The sequence below is a fragment of the Mobula birostris genome, chromosome 3 (genome assembly GCF_030028105.1).
Source record: "Mobula birostris isolate sMobBir1 chromosome 3, sMobBir1.hap1, whole genome shotgun sequence".
NCBI lineage: Eukaryota > Metazoa > Chordata > Chondrichthyes > Myliobatiformes > Myliobatidae > Mobula > Mobula birostris.
The window spans coordinates 172,083,963-172,105,216 of NC_092372.1; the positions used below are offsets into that span (position 1 = coordinate 172,083,963).

General features: G+C 41.5%; 1 protein-coding gene across 1 annotated transcript in view; it reads right to left on the minus strand.

Moving 5' to 3' along the window:
* The window catches only part of LOC140194753 (tomoregulin-1-like), a 287,906-nt gene that overhangs the window by 26,797 nt on the left and 239,855 nt on the right, over positions 1-21,254 (minus strand). Inside the window, exon 6 of the mRNA XM_072252017.1 lies at positions 9,442-9,590. Coding sequence (XP_072108118.1) covers positions 9,442-9,590 — 149 coding nt within the window. The remainder of the gene's footprint in view (positions 1-9,441; positions 9,591-21,254) is intronic.

The window sequence follows — 21,254 nt, forward strand, 5'->3', positions numbered from 1 at the left end:
GAGCTCAGCAGGACAGACAGCATCTGTGGATGGGAATAAACAGTTGACGTTTTGGGCCGAGACCCTGCGTTAAGACAGGAAAGGAAGGGGCAAGAAGTCAGGAAAGAAGGTGGGGGGAGAGGAGGAAGAAGTATAAAGTACAGGTGATAGGTGAAACTGGGAGTGGAGGGGTGACGTAAAGAGCTGGGAAGTTGATTGGTGGAGGAGATAAGGGCTGGAAAAGGGGGAATCTGACAGGAGAAGGCAGAAGGCCATGGAAGAAAGGGAAAGAATTGACATCAAGAGGGATTATAATACGAGGTGAAATAAGGCAACAAAATAAAAAATTTAAAACAATATCTCACAAAAGGAGTAAATGAATAATCATCCCAAATTACTACAAGAAAGGGGAGTGCTTTGCTGGATACTTGAAGTAAAAATACTGCTAATTATTTATCCCAATGTTGAATCTACAATGCTGTAATACATGTTGTCTTAAGATAGATGGTGTACCTTGTTAAGGGTTGCTATAAAAATTGCTGAGGGCATAGGGGTCAACGTGGTCAAGAGACAGAATTAAAGTGGCAGGGAACTGGTTCACAGTCACTTCTGAGGACAAGAGTAAGTATACCATTCTATATTGAAGGGAATATAAATGAATCATTGTCTCAGTTGGAATTATGTTAGGTTGTGGTAGGATGGAGAAGCAACGGTTTAAAGGAGAGATGTTTCATTTCCTGCTGTTGCACACGATGGTGCGGTGGGGAGGGGAGTGGCTAGAGATAGAGTGAAACAACAACGAACTTTCTATAGTAAACAGTCCTCTTAAAATGCTGAAAGAGGAGAAGCAAGGAAAATATGACTCATGGTGGTGCGAAGGAAAATGTTTAATGGGAGGGCTGGTGTAGTGAGAACTGAAGACAGGGAAAATCCTATCAAAAAGAGAACCAACACTATTGTCAAAACTATTGTCACCACTGGAAGAAGGTAGTGCAAAACAGAGTGCAAGCAAGAGTGTGTGAGGTGGCATCTTTAGAACAGAGGGACTGGGCCTCTTGGACGTGTCATTTAATCATTCCATGTTGCTGGTAATTGATATAATTGTGAATGACACCTTTATATCAAAATGTGATCCCCTTTCGACAATGAAATGAAAATGAAGTACAGCTGATACTTTCCTGGTGATATTTTCCACCCCATTTCCTTCTTGTTCTCGGGCACATTGCTCTTGGGGACAATCATTTTCAGCATGAACAGCACAAGCATCTGGTCATGGTTTGGGGAGATGAACACGATTATTTTCAAAGCTTCCTGCCTTGTCATTGTAGGTTTCAACTAAAACAAAATGATCAAATCACTTGGCATACTACAGAATCGCTGAGATATAACTTGGCCATTATGTCTGTTCCTGCAATGAACTATGTCCATTTTGACCCACCGTGGACTTCAACTGACTGTATTTTATCTCATATGGAAAGTAAGCTGAGGTTGGACCTCAGATTGATATCTCCAGAGAGAGAAAAGGGACAAATACAAGTAATTATAGTTTGATCTAAAATTACACCACAATCTGAAAAAGCTTCACAGTGTTCTACTGAGTCAGGTTCATTGATTTTTGTCTCATCTCCAAGCTGATGAGAAAAATGAATAAATGTTATATTCAGATTCACACCCTGACATTCCTCTTAATCTAGGTATGGAGAAGCAATGCCTGTGACTGCTTCTGAGTATCTTGCTTCGCCATAATCATTCCAACCCACCAAAAATTATTTATGCTTAAAATGTCTCTGCGTGCTTCATTGATCTAATTAGTTATCTTCTTCCTTATGTCTTTTTGAGCTGTCAAGTTCTCTCTAATTGATTGATAATAACTTTTAGAAGAATTTACATGCCAATAGTGTTTACTTGCTATCAGGGTTTAGGCATCATTTACTAGATGATCACCTTTCCAATGCTTTAAAGGATATCCTTCCATAAGATAAATGTTCAAATTAATTCTTCCAGTAAAGAATCTAAGCCTGGCATTATCCAAATTCATGACAAACACATGAGCCAGAAATGAAGACTGAGATTAAATTCCTGGCCAAAAGTTTTTTTTTATCCACTAAGCAACAACCTCTTGCATTCTTATAGTGTCTTTTCAATAGCAAAATAAATACTCTGAAGCACTTCACTTGATATAAAGTAAAAAATAATTTTTTAAAAAAGGAATAACAAAGTAACTTGTCATTTGGTTAAAGAGGTAAGTAAAATAGAAAACACTCAAAATACTCAAAGCACCATAAAACATCTGGGGAGAGAAACAATATTTCAGTTATCACATTAGGTCTAAAAAGAACTGAAGACAAAACAAGCTTTAATATTCACAGGAAAAAATAGGAAAAGGAGGAAAGGAAAATAGGAAGGCTTATAATTGAGTGGGAGATAGGACAGATCAAATTGCAAATGGGATTATGGTGCAAGGAAAAAGTTGATAATAAAGAAATGAATCAAAAGGTGTGCTTAGAAATTATCTAAATGTTTTGACACGGCTTGGCAGGCTATAAAGTACCCAAGTAAATGGTGATGTTCTTCACAAACAAGAGAAAATCTGCAGATGCTGGAAATCCGAACACACACAAAGTGTTGGTGGAACTCAGTAGGCCAGGCAGCATCTATGGAAAAAAGTACAGTCAACGTTTCAGGCTGAAACTCTTCGGCAGGACTGGAGAAAAAGCCAAGTAGATTTGAAAGGTGGGGGAAGAAAGAAATGCCAGACGACAGATGAAACTTGGAGAGCAAGGGATGAAGCAAAGACTAGGAAGTTGATTGGTGAAGAGTCAGAAGGCCATGGAAGAAAGAAAAAAGGGGGGAGGAGCATCAAAGGGGAGGGACGAGCAGGCAAGAAGATAACATAAGGGAGGGATATGGGGATGGGAAATGGTGAAGTGGGTGGGGGGAGGTATTACTGGAAGTTTGAGAAATCGATGTTCATGCCATCAGGTTTGAGGCTACTCAAACAGAATTTAAGGTGTTGTTCCTCCAGCCTAAGTGTGGCCTTATCCTGACAGCGATGCTCTTCAGCTTGAGTTGAGCTTTAATGGAAAGATGTACGAGATCAAGGACAGAGAGTGTGGCAGTGGGAAAGAGAATTAAAATGAAGAATAACCTGCAGCTAAGTCTTCTGCAAAGCCATCATTCAATTTGGAATTGTTTTCCTAATATGGAGATTGCTGCATTACAGACACGAATAGAGAACACTGAATTGAAAGGCATGCAAATAAATCATTGTTTTACCCAGGTGGAGTATTTATGTCCTTTGGCATTTGAAAGGCACATAAAGCACCAATGTTGTGACACGTGTGATTGGGAAGATATCAGTGTAAGGGGATGGATACTGGTAGTGATGAAGAAGTGCAGTTCAATGTTGTGGAGGGAATGGTATAAAGAGAAAGGAAAGATTTGAACAGTCAACGTTTCAGGCTGAGACCCTTCATCAAGACCAGATGAATGGTCTCAACCCAAAATGTCGACTGTTCATTCCTCTCCATATGTACTGCCAGATCTGGTGACTTCCTCTGGCATTGAGTCTGCATTTCTCTGGATGCCCAGCATCTGCAGAATCTCTTGTGGTTAGGGAAAGATTTGATTAATGGTGGTAAAACTTGACAAATAGTCTGTCAGGGGACTAGCGAAATTAATGAGTAAATGGGGAATCCTATTGTGGTTCTCAAAGAAAAGGGAAAAAAGTGAGGTAAAAAATAAGAAACAAGTAACAAGAATGAGGGCATATTCAGCTGTGATAGAGAGAATCTATGGTCGAGGCAAAAGAAATATTAGAAGCATTTTACAGTAAAAGGTGGCATTGACAGAAAACTTTTAATGGAAGCAGAGAAACTAGGAAAATGCAATGTTCAAGACAGCACAATTAATATGATATTGGCAGTCAGTGCCTTTAAAATGAATCATGGCCCCAGGTTTGCTGAAGAAACACTGCACCCTGTGAAGGTGACAGGAAGGTTGATTTGGCAACCCTAATTCAGGAACAGGACATGACACTCATGCAATCCTTGGAAGGAGATTAAAGAGGAGACTGGTGAATTACTAGAGCAAAGGACATTCCCAATTTCCTTAAAAGCCAGCCATGGACTGAACCCGCACTGGTCTACATGGCAAGATCACCTATTGTGAGGAAATGAGCAAATAAATTGTTCATTCTGAAAATAATTTCAGAAAGATGAATAAGGAGAGTGAGGGAGGAGGATTATTTTGTCCAGTGTTAAAGGAAAAAGAAAATAATTCTGAAATTATGCTGCTTTTAGGATCTATTTGAAGTGCTCTGTCAGTAAACCTTTGGCCGTGCATTAAGTTCGAATTTGTCCCTGTTCCTAACTGCACACATGCCCCAAATCTGATTGCCTTTCAGCCATGCATTTGGCCTTGTTCCTGGCCACACACCTGGTGCCGTCTCTGACCATCCTCCTGCCTATGTTCCAATCATTCACCTGACCCCATTCCTACCTCCACATCATCAGAAGAACAAGAGGCTAAGAAAATAAGAGGAAGAGTTGGCCCCTGAAGACAGCATGATTATGATTATAGTTGATCTGCTTTGGGCCTCATCTTCTCTTCATAAGTCGGTTTCCCATCACCTTTAAATCACTGATCTCTTTCTCCTTAAACTCCTCCAATGATCAATGGCCAATAGGCTGGGGTAGAGAATTCCAGAGATTTACTACCCACTGCAAGAATACACTTCTATACACTCCTGTTCTAAATGACCACTGCCTAACCTTGTAACTATGTTCCTTTATTCAAGATTCTCCCATAAATGGTAACACCTCAATCCCTGCACTGTCATGCTCTCTAGGATTGTGTATGTTTCACTTCTTCTAAACTCCACAGCTTATAGATCTAATTTATTTAGCTCCTGTGTTGGGACAATTCTATCATCCCAAGAATTAGCTTAGTATATCTCTTTTGGTGTGCCTCCAATTCCAGTACATCCTTTCTTAAAGAAGGAGACCAAAACTGCATTGAACTATCCCTGCTTCTGGCCTTCTCGAGATGCACATCTGAGCCAGTCCCAGCCTGAGTTCAGTTGCACATTTGACTCCATTTCCATTATACCCAGTTATAACTATATGGAAAGATGTGATTGCAAAGGAGGAAGTAGGTCATTCCAAAAGGCTTTCTTCTTCACAAAATGCCTGGAGCATGGTCTTATCATAGCCTCTACCATCCTGAATGTCATTCATTCATGTCATTCTTGAATATCAATGACCTGGCATCTAGTGATCTCTGTGGGAGAGAATTCCACAGGCACCCTCTGATAAAGAAACTTCTTCTGGCTTAGATTCTAAATGGCATACTCCATATTCCCAGGCAGTGACCTCTAGTTTTGGACTCTTCAGTTATACAGAAGAAATGTCACTCTACTCTTTAAGAAGGAAGGAAGACAAAAGAGAGGAAATTATAGGCCATTTAGCCTAACCTCAGTTGTTGGGAAAGTGTTGGAGTCTGTTATTATTAAAGATTAGGTTTTGAAGTAGTTGGAGACTAACTATAAAATAAGACAAAGTCAGCATGGCTTTTGTAAAGGGAAATCTTGCCTGACAAATCTGTTGGAGTTCTTCGAGGAAGTAACAAGCAGAGTGGATGAGGGAGAGGCAGTGGATGTCATTTACTTGGATTTTCAGAAGACGTTTGATAAGGTGCCACATATGAGGCTGCTTAATAAGATAAAATACTACAGCATTACAGGAAAGATACTGGAAAATATAGTGGAATGGCTGACAGGTAGGAGGCAGTGAGGGGAATAAAAGGGGCCTTTCCTGGTAGGCTGCCGGTGACTAGTGGTGATCCTCAAGGGTCAGTATTGGGAATGCTGCTTTTCACACTGTTTGTCAGTGATATAGATAATGGAATTGATGGCTTTGTGGCAAAGTTGGCGGATGATACCAAGGTAGGTGGAGGGGGAGGTAGTGCTGAGGAAGCAATGTGATTGCAGCAGGACTTAGAAAATTTGGAAGATTAGGCAAAAAAAGTGGCAGATGGAATATAGTGTTGGGAAATACAGCAAAAGGAACAATCGTGCGGACTATTAACAAAATGGGGAGAAGGTTCAAATATCCATGCAAGACTCCTGAAAGGTTAATTTACAGATTGAGTCTGGGGTAAAGAAGGCAAATGCAATTTATTTTAGGGGGAACAGAATATAAAAGCAAGGAGATAATGCTGAGCTTTTAGAAGACACTGATCAGACTGCACTTGGAGAATTGTCAACAGCTTTGGGCCCCATATCTCAGAAAGGATGTGTTGTCATTGGAGAGAGTCCAGAGGAGGTTCACGAGGATGATTCCAGGAATGAAGGGGTTAACATATGAGTAGCATTTGGCAGTTTCAGGCCTTTGCTGTCTGGAATTTAGAAGAATGCAAGGGGATCTCATTGAAACCTACTGAATGTTGAAAGGACGAGATAGAGTAGATGTGGAGAGCATGTTTCCTAATGTGGGGATATCCATTACCAGAGGGCACAGCCTCAAGACTGAGGGGCCACCCTCTAGAACAAGGCCCCAAACAGTCCTGCCAGGTGAGGCAACACTTCACCTGTGAGTCGACTGGGGCGATATACTGCGTCCGGTGCTCCCGATGTGGCCTTTTATATATTGGCGAGACCCGACGCAGACTGGGAGACCGCTTTGCTCCACCATTCAGGGCCCCAAACAGTCCTTCCAGGTGAGGCAACACTTCACCTGAGAGTCGACTGGGGTGATATACTGCGTCCGGTGCTCCCGATGTGGCCTTTTATATATTGGCGAGACCCGACGCAGACTGGGAGACCGCTTTGCTGAACATCTACGCTCTGTCCGCCAGAGAAAGCAGGATCTCCCAGTGGCCACACATTTTAATTCCACATCCCATTCCCATTCTGACATGTCTATCCACGGCCTCCTCTACTGTAAAGATGAAGCCACACTCAGGTTGGAGGAACAACACCTTATATTCCGTCTGGGTAGCCTCCAACCTGATGGCATGAACATCGACTTCTCTAACTTCCGCTAGGCCCCACCTCCCCCTCGTACCCCATCTGTTACTTATTTTTATGCACACATTCTTTCTCTCACTCTCCTTTTTCTCCCTCTGTCCCTCTGAATATACCTCTTGCCCATCCTCTGGGTCCCCCCCCCCTTGTCTTTCTTCCCGGACCTCCTGTCCCATGATCCCCTCGTATCCCCTTTTGCCTATCACCTGTCCAGCTCTTGGCTCCATCCCTCCCCCTCCTGTCTTCTCCTATCATTTTGGATCTCCCCCTCCCCCTCCAACTTTCAAATCCCTTACTCACTCTTCCTTCAGTTAGTCCTGACGAAGGGTCTCGGCCTGAAACGTCGACTGCACCTCTTCCTAGAGATGCTGCCTGGCCTGCTGCGTTCACCATCAACTTTGATGTGTGTCGCTTGAATTTCCAGCATCTGCAGAATTCCTGTTGTTTGAGGATAAGGGGAATTTTTTTTTCACCAGAGAGTAGTGAATCTGTGGAATGCCCTGCCACAGACTGTAGTGGAGGCCAAGTCTGTGCGTATATTTAAGGCAGAAGTTGATCGTTTCCTGATCGGTCAGGGCATTAAAGGATATGGCGAGAAGGCGGCATTCATGTGGGATTGAGTGGGATTCAGGATCAGCCATGATGGAGTGGCAGAGCAGACTCAATGGGCTGAATGGCCTAATTCGCTCCTATGTCACATGCTCTTATGATCTAAAATAAAGTTTTCACTGTACCTCCTTAGAGGTATTTGAGGCTGGTATCTGTGCATACATTTCCCAAGACCCTGTTGCGGTCTGAGCACAAAAGTCACAACCGAAGGCAGTGATATAAAGTGTCCACAGCTGTTCAAGTTGACTGCAGGGACTACAAACAGCAAGCTGGGTCGAGAAAGATACAGCCAAATATATCTGAAATTTAACTCAGTATAAAATATGGCACCAGGGTTGATAACAGTCTGACTTATTTTCCAAGGATTATTTTGGATTACTTGGCTAGGGAACACAACAACTGATGAGGTCCAAAAATAACAGCTTCAAATTCTGAACATCTTTAATCAGAAGAGAAATACCAAACAATCTGCTTGGAGTGTGGCGGGGGGGCGGGTGAGCTCTGTGGGGTGAGATGCATTTGGCAGGTGGATGTAGCAGAGGTAATATTGCATAGATGATGTCACTGCTACAAACACAACTAGTCTCAAGTTAGAAGGTTTGGAGGACGGTGGAGAATGATTGAAATTGGATTGTGTCTGCAGGGGTTGGGGTATTTAGATTGTGTGCAAGCCTGAGTTTGTGTATGAATATAAACCTAAAATTGCAGAAAGGACACGGGGGGAGAAAAGGCTTGGCAGATCAGGGTTTGGAAAAGAAGTTAGGGGTATGGGTCATCAGAGTTTTCAATCAGTTGTGGGCTGCAATCAATTCCATTGTAAGAGAATTGATACAATAAATTAGCAAAGGAAGTAGGTTGGAGGCAAAGTGAGGGCCCAATGACCCAATGACTCAAGCTGTCGTAGGGTAAATGATCATGAAGAGGACGACCAGCATATCTGCAGACAGCTAGGACCAAACATTTGCTTCCTGAGTAAGACAATTCACGTTTCTCTTCATCTATTTTCTTGGCTGGTCATATCTATTCTGAAGAATATTCACTTCTCCTGTGTACCATTGGGGTCACTAGGAGACAACACTGCAATAGTTCTGTAATTCTGCTTTGAATGTAACTCAATAGTCCCACTTTGAACTAAGGTTGACAAAAGGAGTATATGGCACTTGCAAAAAAATAATAAATTGTTACTGCTCTGATATTAATGACAAAATGGCAGCCTAATTACATATCTTTTGAGTGATTTCCTTTTCTTGAATATTGACAATTTTCATATAGCTTTCAATATTTTGAGAACGTTAGAAAATTGACATCCCTTAACTGGCCTTATATATCAAACAAGACCTTGTCCTTTAACTCTATTGCTACAATCCTATTCCACACCATCCCACTGTTGATCTCTTAAGTTTCCTTCACTGCAATTTTCTATTGTTTGGAGTTAAGCATAATGCATTAACAGATGATTCATTCAATAGTTGCTGAGAACAAACAAGCTGACAGGTTCTATTGGAGGGGAGGCAATTTTCATTTAGTACTGCATAATTATTCATGGAAAACACTGCAATTTGTAAGTGTACAATAGCTTTGAATTGAGAGAAATGCAAAATCAAATTCAAAAACACTCAATAGGATGTTACATGAGGTGAATGGAAATGAAAAGACTGGGTGAAATGCCAATAATTACAAAATGGATAAGCTAAATGATGCATCAATTCTGTCTTTTACTTTATCAATTCTAAAACTCTACACATGGTTAAATTGAAATATTTTTGTACAATTTGAGTGTGTGAGAGCTCGATGAATTTGGAATCATTTCTGAAAAGATGTTCATTTACCTTGGCATTTACCAATACGTTTTACTTCAATCCACTCCTGTCTCTGGCAGGATGCTTCTTTGACAAGGCAAGGGCTATCATATGACTTTCCATTAGATGCACACACTGGATTGTAGTTGTATCTGCTGCAGTCTATATTACACACACACCTGATAAAATCAAAATATCCACATTGTACCAAGATGGCAACTAAACCAGTCACTTATACAAATTACACATCAGGAAACCTATAAGCATAATATTTCCATTTTTGCCCTCTGAAAGTAAAGAGTGTTGTAGACATCTAAGATTAAATATACATACTGCAAAAACATTTATTTTTAAGCATAATTGATCACTTCATTGCTGATAGAATAAATGTTTAATGTGTGAAAGACTGATCAATAGGAGCATCACACAGTCTTCAATGATTGATTTAACATCACAATTGAGATTCTTCTATGAGCAGCATAGCCACAACAGAGACAATATGTATTGACAAGTGACACATTTTCTTTCACTAACTTGCCTCTTTCAAAAGTGGTTTTGGGAACAAGTTTATATGACTTGGCAGCCAGGCTCCCTTTTTATTTTTTAAGTCCCAGTTGCACTACATAAATACTGATGTTTGTTCAGCTTTGTCGATTTTACTGCCTAGCACACCACTACATATTAGACAATAATGATCCAATTTAATGTAACTGATTCAGTTATCCTCCAGCTGTGCAGAAGTCTTTTGCATAATATACAAGTTTCTACAGTTTGCTTTCATTGAACTTTCTGCTATTGAAGATCATTCTAGCAAACAGTAGTTTCAGGAACACATTAATGATGTGAAAATTTTTCTTTCTGTGTTTAATATGTCCTTTATTCTTTGCAGTACACACAAGTACAATTAAGCAGTCTTTTTTTTTGAGGAGGGGTGAGCAATACCATTACAATAAGCTGGCATCTCTAATTTCCATTAGTAAAAGACCAAGTCTAAAATACTACTCTGGCAAATAAATTTTTCACAAGGATCAATATACACTTTGTGGCCACTTTATTAGGTATCTCCTGTACCTAATAGAGTGGCCACTGAGTGTATGTTCATGGTCTTCTGCTGCTGTTGCCCATCCACTTCAAGGTTTGATGTGCTGTGCATTCAGGGATGCTCTTCTGCACACTACTGTTGTAACACGTGGTTAATTGAGTTACTGTTGCCCTCCTGGCAGCTTGATCCAGTGTGGACATTCTCTTCTGACCTCTCTCAATTAACAAGGCATTTTTGCCCACAAAACTGCCACTTACTCGGTGTAACACACATAAAAGTTGCTGGTGAACGCAGCAGGCCAGGCAGCATCTCTAGGAAGAGGTGCAGTCGACGTTTCAGGCTGAGACCCTTCGTCAGGACTACTTTGTCCTGACGAAGGGTCTCGGCCTGAAACGTCGACTGCACCTCTTCCTAGAGATGCTGCCTGGCCTGCTGTGTTCACCAGCAACTTTTATGTGTGTTGCTTGAATTTCCAGCATCTGCAGAATTCCTGTTGTTTGCGTTTAAACTTACTCCGTGTTTTTTTTTTTGTTTATTGCACCATCTCTGCAAACTTTAGAAAATTGTGCGTCAAACTGCCCTGTCTGACATCCCAACAATCATTCCACAGTCAAAGTCACTAAGGTCACATTTCTTCCTAATTCTGATGTTTGGTCTGAGCAACAACTGACCGTCTTGACTATATCTGCATGGTTTTATATATTGAGTTGCTGCCACAAGATTGGCTGTTTAGATATTTGCACTAAAGAGCAGGTGTACAGGTGAGCTTTATAAAGTGACCATTGAGTGTACTAGTTAAAGCATATAAATATCTAGGGATAAAAATGTTTATTTTAAATTGAAATAGCTCAGCTTGAACATAAATAGCTGTCCTCATAACTAATTGGATCATTTGTTAAATATTTACACTTATCAGATGTCATACTTGTTTCATGAAGGCCTTGAAATTCCAATTTTCTGAAAGGGGAATTCTCAAGTCAGCATCTGATCCATATGAGTACAGAATTATAGACAATTGAGAAGTTCCCTCAGACCTTTCTTTTAATTGTCCATTATAATTTTCCAAGTTTCATTTTGAATGTCTCCAGAGCATAGGTAGGAATATTCATATTAATGAATCATTGCTTTGTGTGAGACACTAGCATTAATGGTACTGTGTCAAACACCTTTTGAATAGTGGGTCTCAACACAGACGTTGATGGGCCAACTCCAACTGCAGAAATGTGGGATTGTGAGAAAATCAGGTCCATTAAGGTCTTTTGAGGCTGTCAGGGAAGAATGGCATTCTGTCATGTACCACTGATCCCACTTCATTACTGAGTCTTGTTTACCTTTGTGAAGTAAATTTTATCTTCTTGCTTTCCATGTCTTATTGTTTATCTCACTTCAGTTTCATCGTTTCACCCTTTTTACTCAATCGTCCCTTATTTGTCAGAGAACTTGCATAGACTTAAGTCAAAATTTAACTGGCTTGAAATGTAGTTCAAGTGTTAAAAATGACAAGTGTCTTTCATTTGATTAATATTACCTGAGTCAATTATGGTGTTATTCTATATATGGCATAATGCAATAGCCAGTGCACACATATTTCTATACATTGTTGCCAAATATCTCCTGCCTTCCTGTTGACTTGAGATGCTAGTTAATGGATTCAGGTGATCATACAACACAGAAAGAGGCCCTTTGGCTCACCATATCTTTGCTGACCATCAAATATCTGTCAACCCTAATTCCACTAATTCCATTTCTCAGTATTTAGCCTGTCTTGTCATTTCAAATGTTTGTCCCGATGATTCTTGAATGTAGTGAGAGTACCTGCCTCCATTACCTTCTCAATTTCAGATTGCAATCACACTCTTGGTGAAAATAACACTCATCTTCAGATCCCCTCAAAGCCTCTTACTCCTTAACTTAAATCTAAGCCTTCTTGTCTGAGACACTTTTGCCACAGTGAACTATTTCCTCCTATCTCTCTTATCTATGACTCCTATAATTTTGTAAACCTCTATCGATTTCCACCTCAACACCCTCTGCTCCAAGGAAAGCAATTACAGCTGTCTATCCTTTCCTCATAACTGAAATGTTCCATCCCATACACTGATGGCTGAATTTCATCTGAATCCTTTCCAGTGTAATCACATCCTTCCTGTGGTAAGGCAACCAGGTTAGCAAACAATATTCCATCTGTGGTGAAAACCAGCACGTTTTAAAGTTGCACCAAGACAACCAGTCCTTATATTCTACGGCCCAGCTAATGACATCATATGATTCCACGTGCCATTTTTATCATCTTCTCTACTTGTTCTGCTAACTTTGATCTTTGGACTTTTACACCTAGGTCCTTTTGTTCCTTGATATTGCCTTGGGTCCTACTATTCATGATATATGTCCTACTCTTATTAGATCCCTCAGAATGCATCACATCAAACATACAAGGATTATGATCCATCTGCCATTGACTTGCCTAACATATCAGCTGGTCGATACCATTCTGTAACCTAACACTACTCTTCTTACTGTCAACAATGTCATCAGTCTTTGTGTAATTTGCAAATTTACTAATCATATCTTTCATGTTCACAACAAAGTCATTAAAGTCTATTAAAAAAAGGTCCTAACACCAATTCCTGTAGTACAACATAAGCTTTGGTTATAGGCTTTCAATCACATCGGCAGCTATCTGCTATTACCTTCTAACATCTACAAACCAATTTCAAAGTAGTTTTGATTCAATTTGCCAACTTTCCTTGGATCCCATGGGTTCAAACATTTTGGATCAATTGCCCATATGGTACCTTATCAAAGGAATTACTGAAGTCAAGTAACCACATCAAATGCACTGCTCTCATCACTATATTCTGTTATCACTTCAAAACACTCAAGTCAGTCAGTCAGACATGCTGACTATTCGTTATCAATTCCTGCTCTTCCAAGTGTAGATTAAGTCTGTCCCTTCATAACTTTTTCCAGTAATTTCCCTACCAATGACATTACGCTAGCCGGCCTATAATTACCTGTCGTATCTTGATTTACCTTCTTGAATAAAGCTGCCATGTTTGCTGTCTTTCATTCACCTAGCATCAAACCTGCAGCCAGTGAAGTTTTAAATATCTCCTTCATGGCTCCAACAATCTTTTCGCTTGTTTCTCACAGCAGTCTGAGATACATCTCATCAAGTTCTGGGGATTGTTTTCCACTAGCTTTTTGGATGCTTGCAGTGTAATCCTCAGCAATGTTTACCCACTCACGTATTACTGCAGTGATGGCCTACATAGTCAATAGCCCCTCATTCACACTCTATCCCCTCCTTCCACTTATGCCAGAAATTTATATTTCTTGCAGTGTTGACACACCAGTCCTCCTCTTTCCTGGTTAAGCAGATATGTAGCAAAAGTTAAATAAAGGTATTGTTCATAGAATAGTACTGCACAGTACAGGGCCTTCGGTCCATAATGTTGTGCCGACCCTCAATCCTGCCTCCCATATAAGCCCCCACCTTAAATTCCTCCAAATACCTGTCTAGTAGTCTCCTAAACATCACGAGTGTATCTGCCTCCACCACTGACTCAGGCAGTGCATTCCACGCACCAACCACTCTCTGAGTAAAAAACCTTCCTCTAATATCCCCCTTGAACTTCCCACCCCTTACCTTAAAGCCATGTCCTCTTGTATTGAGCAGTGGTGCCCTGGGGAAGAGGCGCTGGCTATCCACTCTATCTATTCCTCTTATTATCTTGTACACCTCTATCATGTCTCCTCTCATCCTCCTTCTCTCCAAAGAGTAAAGCCCTAGCTCCCTTAATCTCTGATCATAATGCATACACTCTAAACCAGGCAGCATCCTGGTAAATCTCCTCTGTACCCTTTCCAATGCTTCCACATCCTTCCTATAGTGAGGCGACCAGAACTGGACACAGTACTCCAAGTGTGGCCCAACCAGAGTTTTATAGAGCTGCATCATTACATCGCGACTCCTAAACTCTATCCCTCGACTATGAAAGCTAACACACCATAAGCTTTCTTAACTACCCTATCCACCTGTGAGGCAACTTTCAGGGATCTGTGGACATGTACCCCCAGATCCCTCTGCTCCTCCACACTACCAAGTATCCTGCCATTTACTTTGTACTCTGCCTTGGAGTTTGTCCTTCCAAAGTGTACCAGCTCACACTTCTCCAGGTTGAACTCCATCTGCCACTTCTCAGCCCACTTCTGCATCCTATCAATGTCTCCCTGCAATCTTTGACAATCCTCTACACTATCTACAACACCACCAACCGTTGTGTCGTCTGCAAACTTGCCAACCCACCCTCCTACCCCCACAACCAGGTCGTTAATAAAAATCACAAAAAGTAGAGGTCCCAGAACAGATCCTTGTGGGACACCACTAGTCACAATCTTCCAATCTGAATGTACTCCCTCCACCACCACCCTCTCCCTTCTGCAGCCAAGCCAATTCTGAATCCACCTGGACAAACTTCCCTGGATCCCATGCCTTCTGACTTTCTGAATAAGCCTACCATGTGGAACCTTGTCAAATGCTTTACTAAAATCCATACAGATCACATCCACTGCACTACCCTCATCTATATGCCTGGTCACCTCCTCAATGAACTCTATCGGGCTTGTTAGACACGATCTGCCCTTCACAAAGCCATGCTGACTGTCCCTGATCAGACGATGATTCTCTAAATGCCCAGAGATCCTATCTCTAAGAATCTTTTCCAACAGCTTTCCCACCACAGTCGTAAGGCTCACTGGTCTATAATTACTCGGACTATCCCTACTACATTTTTTGAACAAGGGGACAACATTCCCCTCCCTCCAATCCTCCGGTACCATTCCCATGGACAACGAGGACATAAAGATCCTAGCCAGAGGCTCAGCAATCTCTTCCCTGGCCTTGTGGAGCAGCCTGGGGAATATGCCGTGAGGCCCCGGGGACTTATCCGTCCTAATGTATTTTAACAATTCCAACACCTCCTCTCCCTTAATATCAACATGCTCCAGAACATCAACCTCACTCATATTGTCCTCACCGTCATCAAGTTCCCTCTCATTGGTGAATCCCAAAGAGGAGTATTCATTGAGGACCTCGCTCACTTCGACAGCCTCCAGGTACATCTTCCCACCTTTATCTCTAATCGGTCCTACCTTCACTCCTGTCATCCTTTTTTTCTTCACATAATTGAAGAATGCCTTGGGGTTTTCCTTTACTCTACTCGCCAAGGCCTTCTCATGCCCCCTTCTTGCTCTTCTCAGCCCCTTTTAAGCTCCTTTCTTGCTTTCTTATATTCCTCATAGACCCATCTGATCCTTGCTTCCTAAACCTCATGTATGCTGCCTTCTTCCACCTGACTAGATTTTCCACCTCACTTGTCACCCATGGTTCCTTCACCCTACCATTCCTTATCTTCTTCACCAGGACAAATTTATCCCTAACATCCTGCAAGAGATCTCTAAACATCGACCACATCCCAATTCACACCTGTAAGTTCTAGCCTTATAGCCTCATAATTTGCCCTTCCCCAATTAAAGATTTTCCTGTCCTCTCTGATTCTATCCTTTTCCATGATAATGCTAAAGGCCAGGGAGCAGCGGTCACTGTCTCCCAGATGCTCACCCATTGAGAGATCTGTGACCTGACCCGGTTCATTATCTAGTACTAGATCTAGTATGGCATTCCCCCTAGTCAGCCTGTCCACATACTGTGACAGGAATCCATCCTGGACACACTTAACAAACTCTGCCCCATCTAAACCCTTGGAACTAATCAAGTGCCAATCAATATTAAGGAAGTTAAAGTCACCCATGATAACAACCCTGTTATTTTTCCACCTTTCCAAAATCTGCCTCCCAATCTGCTCCTCTGTATCTCTGCTGCTGCCAGGGGGCCTATAGAATACCCCCAATAGAGTAACTGCTCCCTTCCTGTTCTTGACTTCCACCCATACTGACTCAAAAGAGGATCCTGCTACATTACCCACCCTTTCTGTAGCTGTAATAGTATCCTTGACCAGTAATGCCACCCCTCCTCCCCTTTTTCCACCCTCTCTATCCCTTTTAACCACTGAAATCCAGGAATATTGAGAATCCATTCCTGCCCTGGTGCCAGCCAAGTCTCTGTAACGGCCACTACCTTATAATTCCATGTATGTATCCAAGCTCTCAGTTCACCACCTTTGTTCCTGATGCTTCTTGCATTGAGGTACACACATTTCAGCCCTTCTACCTTACTGTTTTTACAGCATGTATCCTGCTTCTCTTTCCTCAAAGCCTCTCTCTATATTAGATCTGGCTTTACTCCATGCATTTCTTTCACTGCTCTATCGCTCTGGGTCCCATCCCCCTTGCACATTAGTTTAAACCCTCCCGAACCATGCTAGCAAACCTACCTGCAAGGATATTTCTCCCCCTCGAGTTCAGATGCAACCCATCCAATCTGTACAGGTCCCATCTTCCCCAGAAGAGATCCCAATGATCTAAAAATCTAAAACCCTGCTCCCTGCACCAACTCCTTAGCCACGCATTCAACTGCCATCTCCTCCAATTCTTACCATCACTGTCACGTAGCACTGGCAGCAATCCTGAGAATGCCACCCTTGAGGTCCTGTTCTTCAGCCTTCTGCCTAGTTCCCAAAACTCACACTTCAGGACCTCATCCCTCTTCCTGCCTATGTCGTTGGTCCCTACATGTATCACAAATTCTGGTTGGTTTTCCTCTCGTACCAGGATGTCGTGCATGCGGTCAGTGACATCCGGACCCTGACACCCGGGAGGCAACAAACCATGAGGGTATCCTTCTCACATCCACAAAATCTCCTGTCTGCTCCCCTGACTATAGAGTCCCCAATGACAACAGCTCTCCTCTTCTCCATCCCACCCTTCTGCACCACTGGGTCAGACTCAGTGCCCGAGGCCCTGCCACCATGGCTCACACCTGGTCGGTCATCCCTGCCAACAGTATCCAGGACGGTAAACTTATTATTCAGGGGAATGGCTACAGGGGTGCTCTGCACTACCTGTCTGCTCACCTTTGCTTTCCCCCCTCTGAGGTCACCCAACTACCTGCTTTTGACAGCCTAGGTGTGACTACCTCCCTGTAGCTCTCATCTATGACTACCTCATTCTCCCTGACGAGTCAAAGGTCATCCAGCTGCTGCTCCAGATTCCTAACATGGTCTTCCAGATCGCCCAGCCGTATGCACTTCTGGCAGATGTGGCTCTGCAGGAGAGGGGCGTTCCCCCAAGACTGCCACATCTCACATGAGAAGCACATCACCGTCTCAGGAGACATTGTAAAAACTAACTGCGAGTTAGCTTGTCCTCCGCCTCTTCTCATCGAAGCCTCTAGAGTCAAAGCCTCAAAGCTCCACTCCTTCACTGGCCTACTCACTCACTGGCTGCTTCGCTTGAGCTATCCCTCTACTTATCTGTTTGAGCTTTTCAAAATGCTTGGTCACCTGACCTCAACTGCCCAATCAGCTGCTTTCTGCTGAGTCTGAGCTATTCAAATCTTGATTCTCTAATCAACGGCTTACTGCTGATCTATTCAAATCTTGATTGCACAGACCAACTGCCAAAACTGCCAGAATCTTTTGAGTCAAAGCCTCAAAGCTCCACTCCTTCACTGGCCACTTCACTTGAGATATCCCTCTATTTATCAGTACCATTATTTAATTTTTGCTACACATCAGCTTGGTCTCCCGAACTGAGACAGGAAATTTAATTCCATCACAAATCTAGAGAACTTCTTTAGGATTTTAAGATTCTGGCTTATAAATTGCCTGGCTTCATGTTTTGATACTAGGAGTTTCTTATACAAGTACTGAAATGCCAGCTCAATAAACCTAGGTGTTCAGGAGAGGTGCAGGTTTATCAATTGTGATATCATGCCCATTTTGATATCAACATGGGCAGTATACAGCAGACAATGGAAAGAAACATCTAGACAATAGGAAGTTATCAGTGGAGATGTTGAGTAGGCACAAAAAGGGGCAAATCGATTTCTTTCCAGAGGAGTTAGGAGACATATTTGGAGAGACTTCACAAGGCAATGGAAAATGAAGTAAATGGCAGGATATCAGAACAGTGGAAGAACAAGTGGAGTGTAGGTCTATAGAACTGAAGGAAGCAGGGTGGGTACATGAAGTGGTTAAGAAAGAAAATTGTATACTTGCTTTTATTGGTCAATGTAGTGCATAAAATGCAAGAGCAGGGAGGTAATATTAGTATGGGTATAAAACGGTACCCAGGCAGCAGCAAGGTGACAATCTTAATTGGAGGTTGTTTTTGTGGGCTGGTGAACTGGGACATAGACAGCTGAACTTACAGAGCTCTGAAACTGTTGATCTGTATGATGGCGAACCAATGTGTTCTTAACCTTACTTAAGGACAGAGTAGGTTATCAAGGTTGCAGAGAGTCTGGTTCAACATGGCCATTAATCAGAAAACAGACTGAAGTCAGTGGTGCACGCATAAACTTTGTTGGAGGAGCTGAAGGTGATGGTTTTGGTCTTTCTAATGTTTAGGGGAATATACAGTACTTGCAACTCATACAAGATGAGAGAAACATATTTAATCAGGTAGGTATGATGGGCCAAATATTTTCCTCATATGACATAAATTGTCTATGATTCTATTGCCTATTTCTATCTCTACCTCAGATAATTATTTACTAAAACCATTATCAACTCTATTGTTTCCAAATTTATCTTTTCCTATGCTCCCAAGCGGGCTTCTATCTTTGGTTTACTCTCATTTGTACAAAGCTCAGCCACAAATTTAATGGTCAATCGCAACCTAATTGTTGGTAATCTAGATCAGGGGTCCCCAACCTTTTTTGCATCACGGACTGGTTTAATATTGACAATATCCTTGCAGACTGGCCGACTGGGGGGGGGGGGGTGAGGGGAGGTGTTCAAGTTCAACAGTGCGTGACAGGGAATGAGGAAAGGTGCAGCTGACTCATATAGTAGCCAAATCATATAGTTTCCTCGCAGCTCGGTAGCACACGCTTTGCGGCCCAGTACCGGTCCACGGCCCGGTGATTGGGGACCACTGATCTAGATTATCAAAGACTAACACTTACTGCTTCCTCAATGCTTTGCCTTAACTTTCATTTTCTAATATTTAGTAATCATCTGTAACCCTATTCTTCAAACCTTGGTCTGTTTTCAACCACTCACCCTCATCAGTGCCACCACATGCCAGCTTAACAATTGCACTCATATGTTCATCATCTACAGAATACTGCTCTGATCTCTTTATCTTCTTCTCATTCCTTTAAGACTCTTCTTAAAATAATTGATTAAGTTTCTTTATATTCTGGCCTGGTGCCAACTTTTATTTTACTATATTGCACTATACTTGGGGATATTTTCAAAATTAAAATTCTGAATTAAATTCAATTTATTTTTGCCTGTGTTTTGAAGCAAATTATGTACATTTAAAATATTCATTCAATGATGGTTGAAATGACACCAAAATGAAATATTTCACCATTAGGTCAAACATTCCCTCAATTACATCCTTGCCTTTACTTCACATTTCTAACAGTTTTAATGGAAAAGTTCAATATAAGCTTTTTTTTTAACAATTTTACTCCCTTAAACCTATTTTTTTCCCCAATACACTTCTGCAACAGTTTTTTTTAAAAGCAGAAAAGACATAGACAAGGTTTGCATTATACACTCTTTTATCAAATGCAGAATGTAAGATCAATAGTTTGGGATATACTGATCGGTCGTAATCCTTTGCAAGTAGGCTGTTCCCAATGTGTATATTCTCTTGAGGAGGTTTGGTGAATTAACTCAGAGCTATCAAAATGTAATTTTTCTCTAAGGAAAATGGTAGAGGAATATTAATATATTATATACAGATTAACATAATACAATTGATGAACTCAGCAATATATTTTCTTTATATTAGAAATACATTAATAATGTACTTTTCCTTTGTGATAAGCAACTCAAAAATATCATTGATGAATGTGAAGATATCTTCAGAGAAACTGGAGTGACTTACAGTGACACAAAATTGATTTTCATGTTCATATTCCCTGTGTACTTATTTCAAAACTTATTAAAGAAAGACAACTTGAGTTAACAAATATGCTATCTATAAGCAGACATGTTCCCAGAGGATAACAGTGTGCTATTTCATAATGGCTTTGCTCCATAGCACAGCATATGCTAAAATCTGCAATTCCTGGTTTTAGTGCGAAAAGGTGCTTAAGTTTTCTATATAGTTTAAATTTATAAACTCTGCTATTGTGGAATACATTCAGAAGGATTACGTTCACCATATACAAATTTCTAATAATTTTACAACACATAAAAGATTGTTTTCAATGGATTATTTTAGCATAATGTTCAACAAATAAAAGTATAAGTTTTCTCCAGGATACAAAAGCCTGAATTATGGACTTCCCAGAACATATGAGTGAGCATTTAGAAGACCAGCAGGATGGATAGGGACTGATTCATCAGCTGCAGCGATATGGTGGGCATCTTCAGCCCAGTGGGAACAAGGAAGTTCTGTGTGTCTTCTCTCCCCACATCCACCAAGACACAACCATTGCAGATTGGGTTAAGCTGAGCAGTGCTGGGAGTGCTGACCAAACTCACTTACTCACTCACTGAAGCAGTGAAGGGAGTTGGTGGTCATTCTTCCTCTATCCGTTCACTCCCCTGTCACAGCAGCTTTTGTTCAGTTCAGGGGATATGACCAGTTCAGGTTATGACCAGTTTTCAGGAGTGGAAATCTGTCATAACCTGGGCACACAGCCTGTACAGATGTG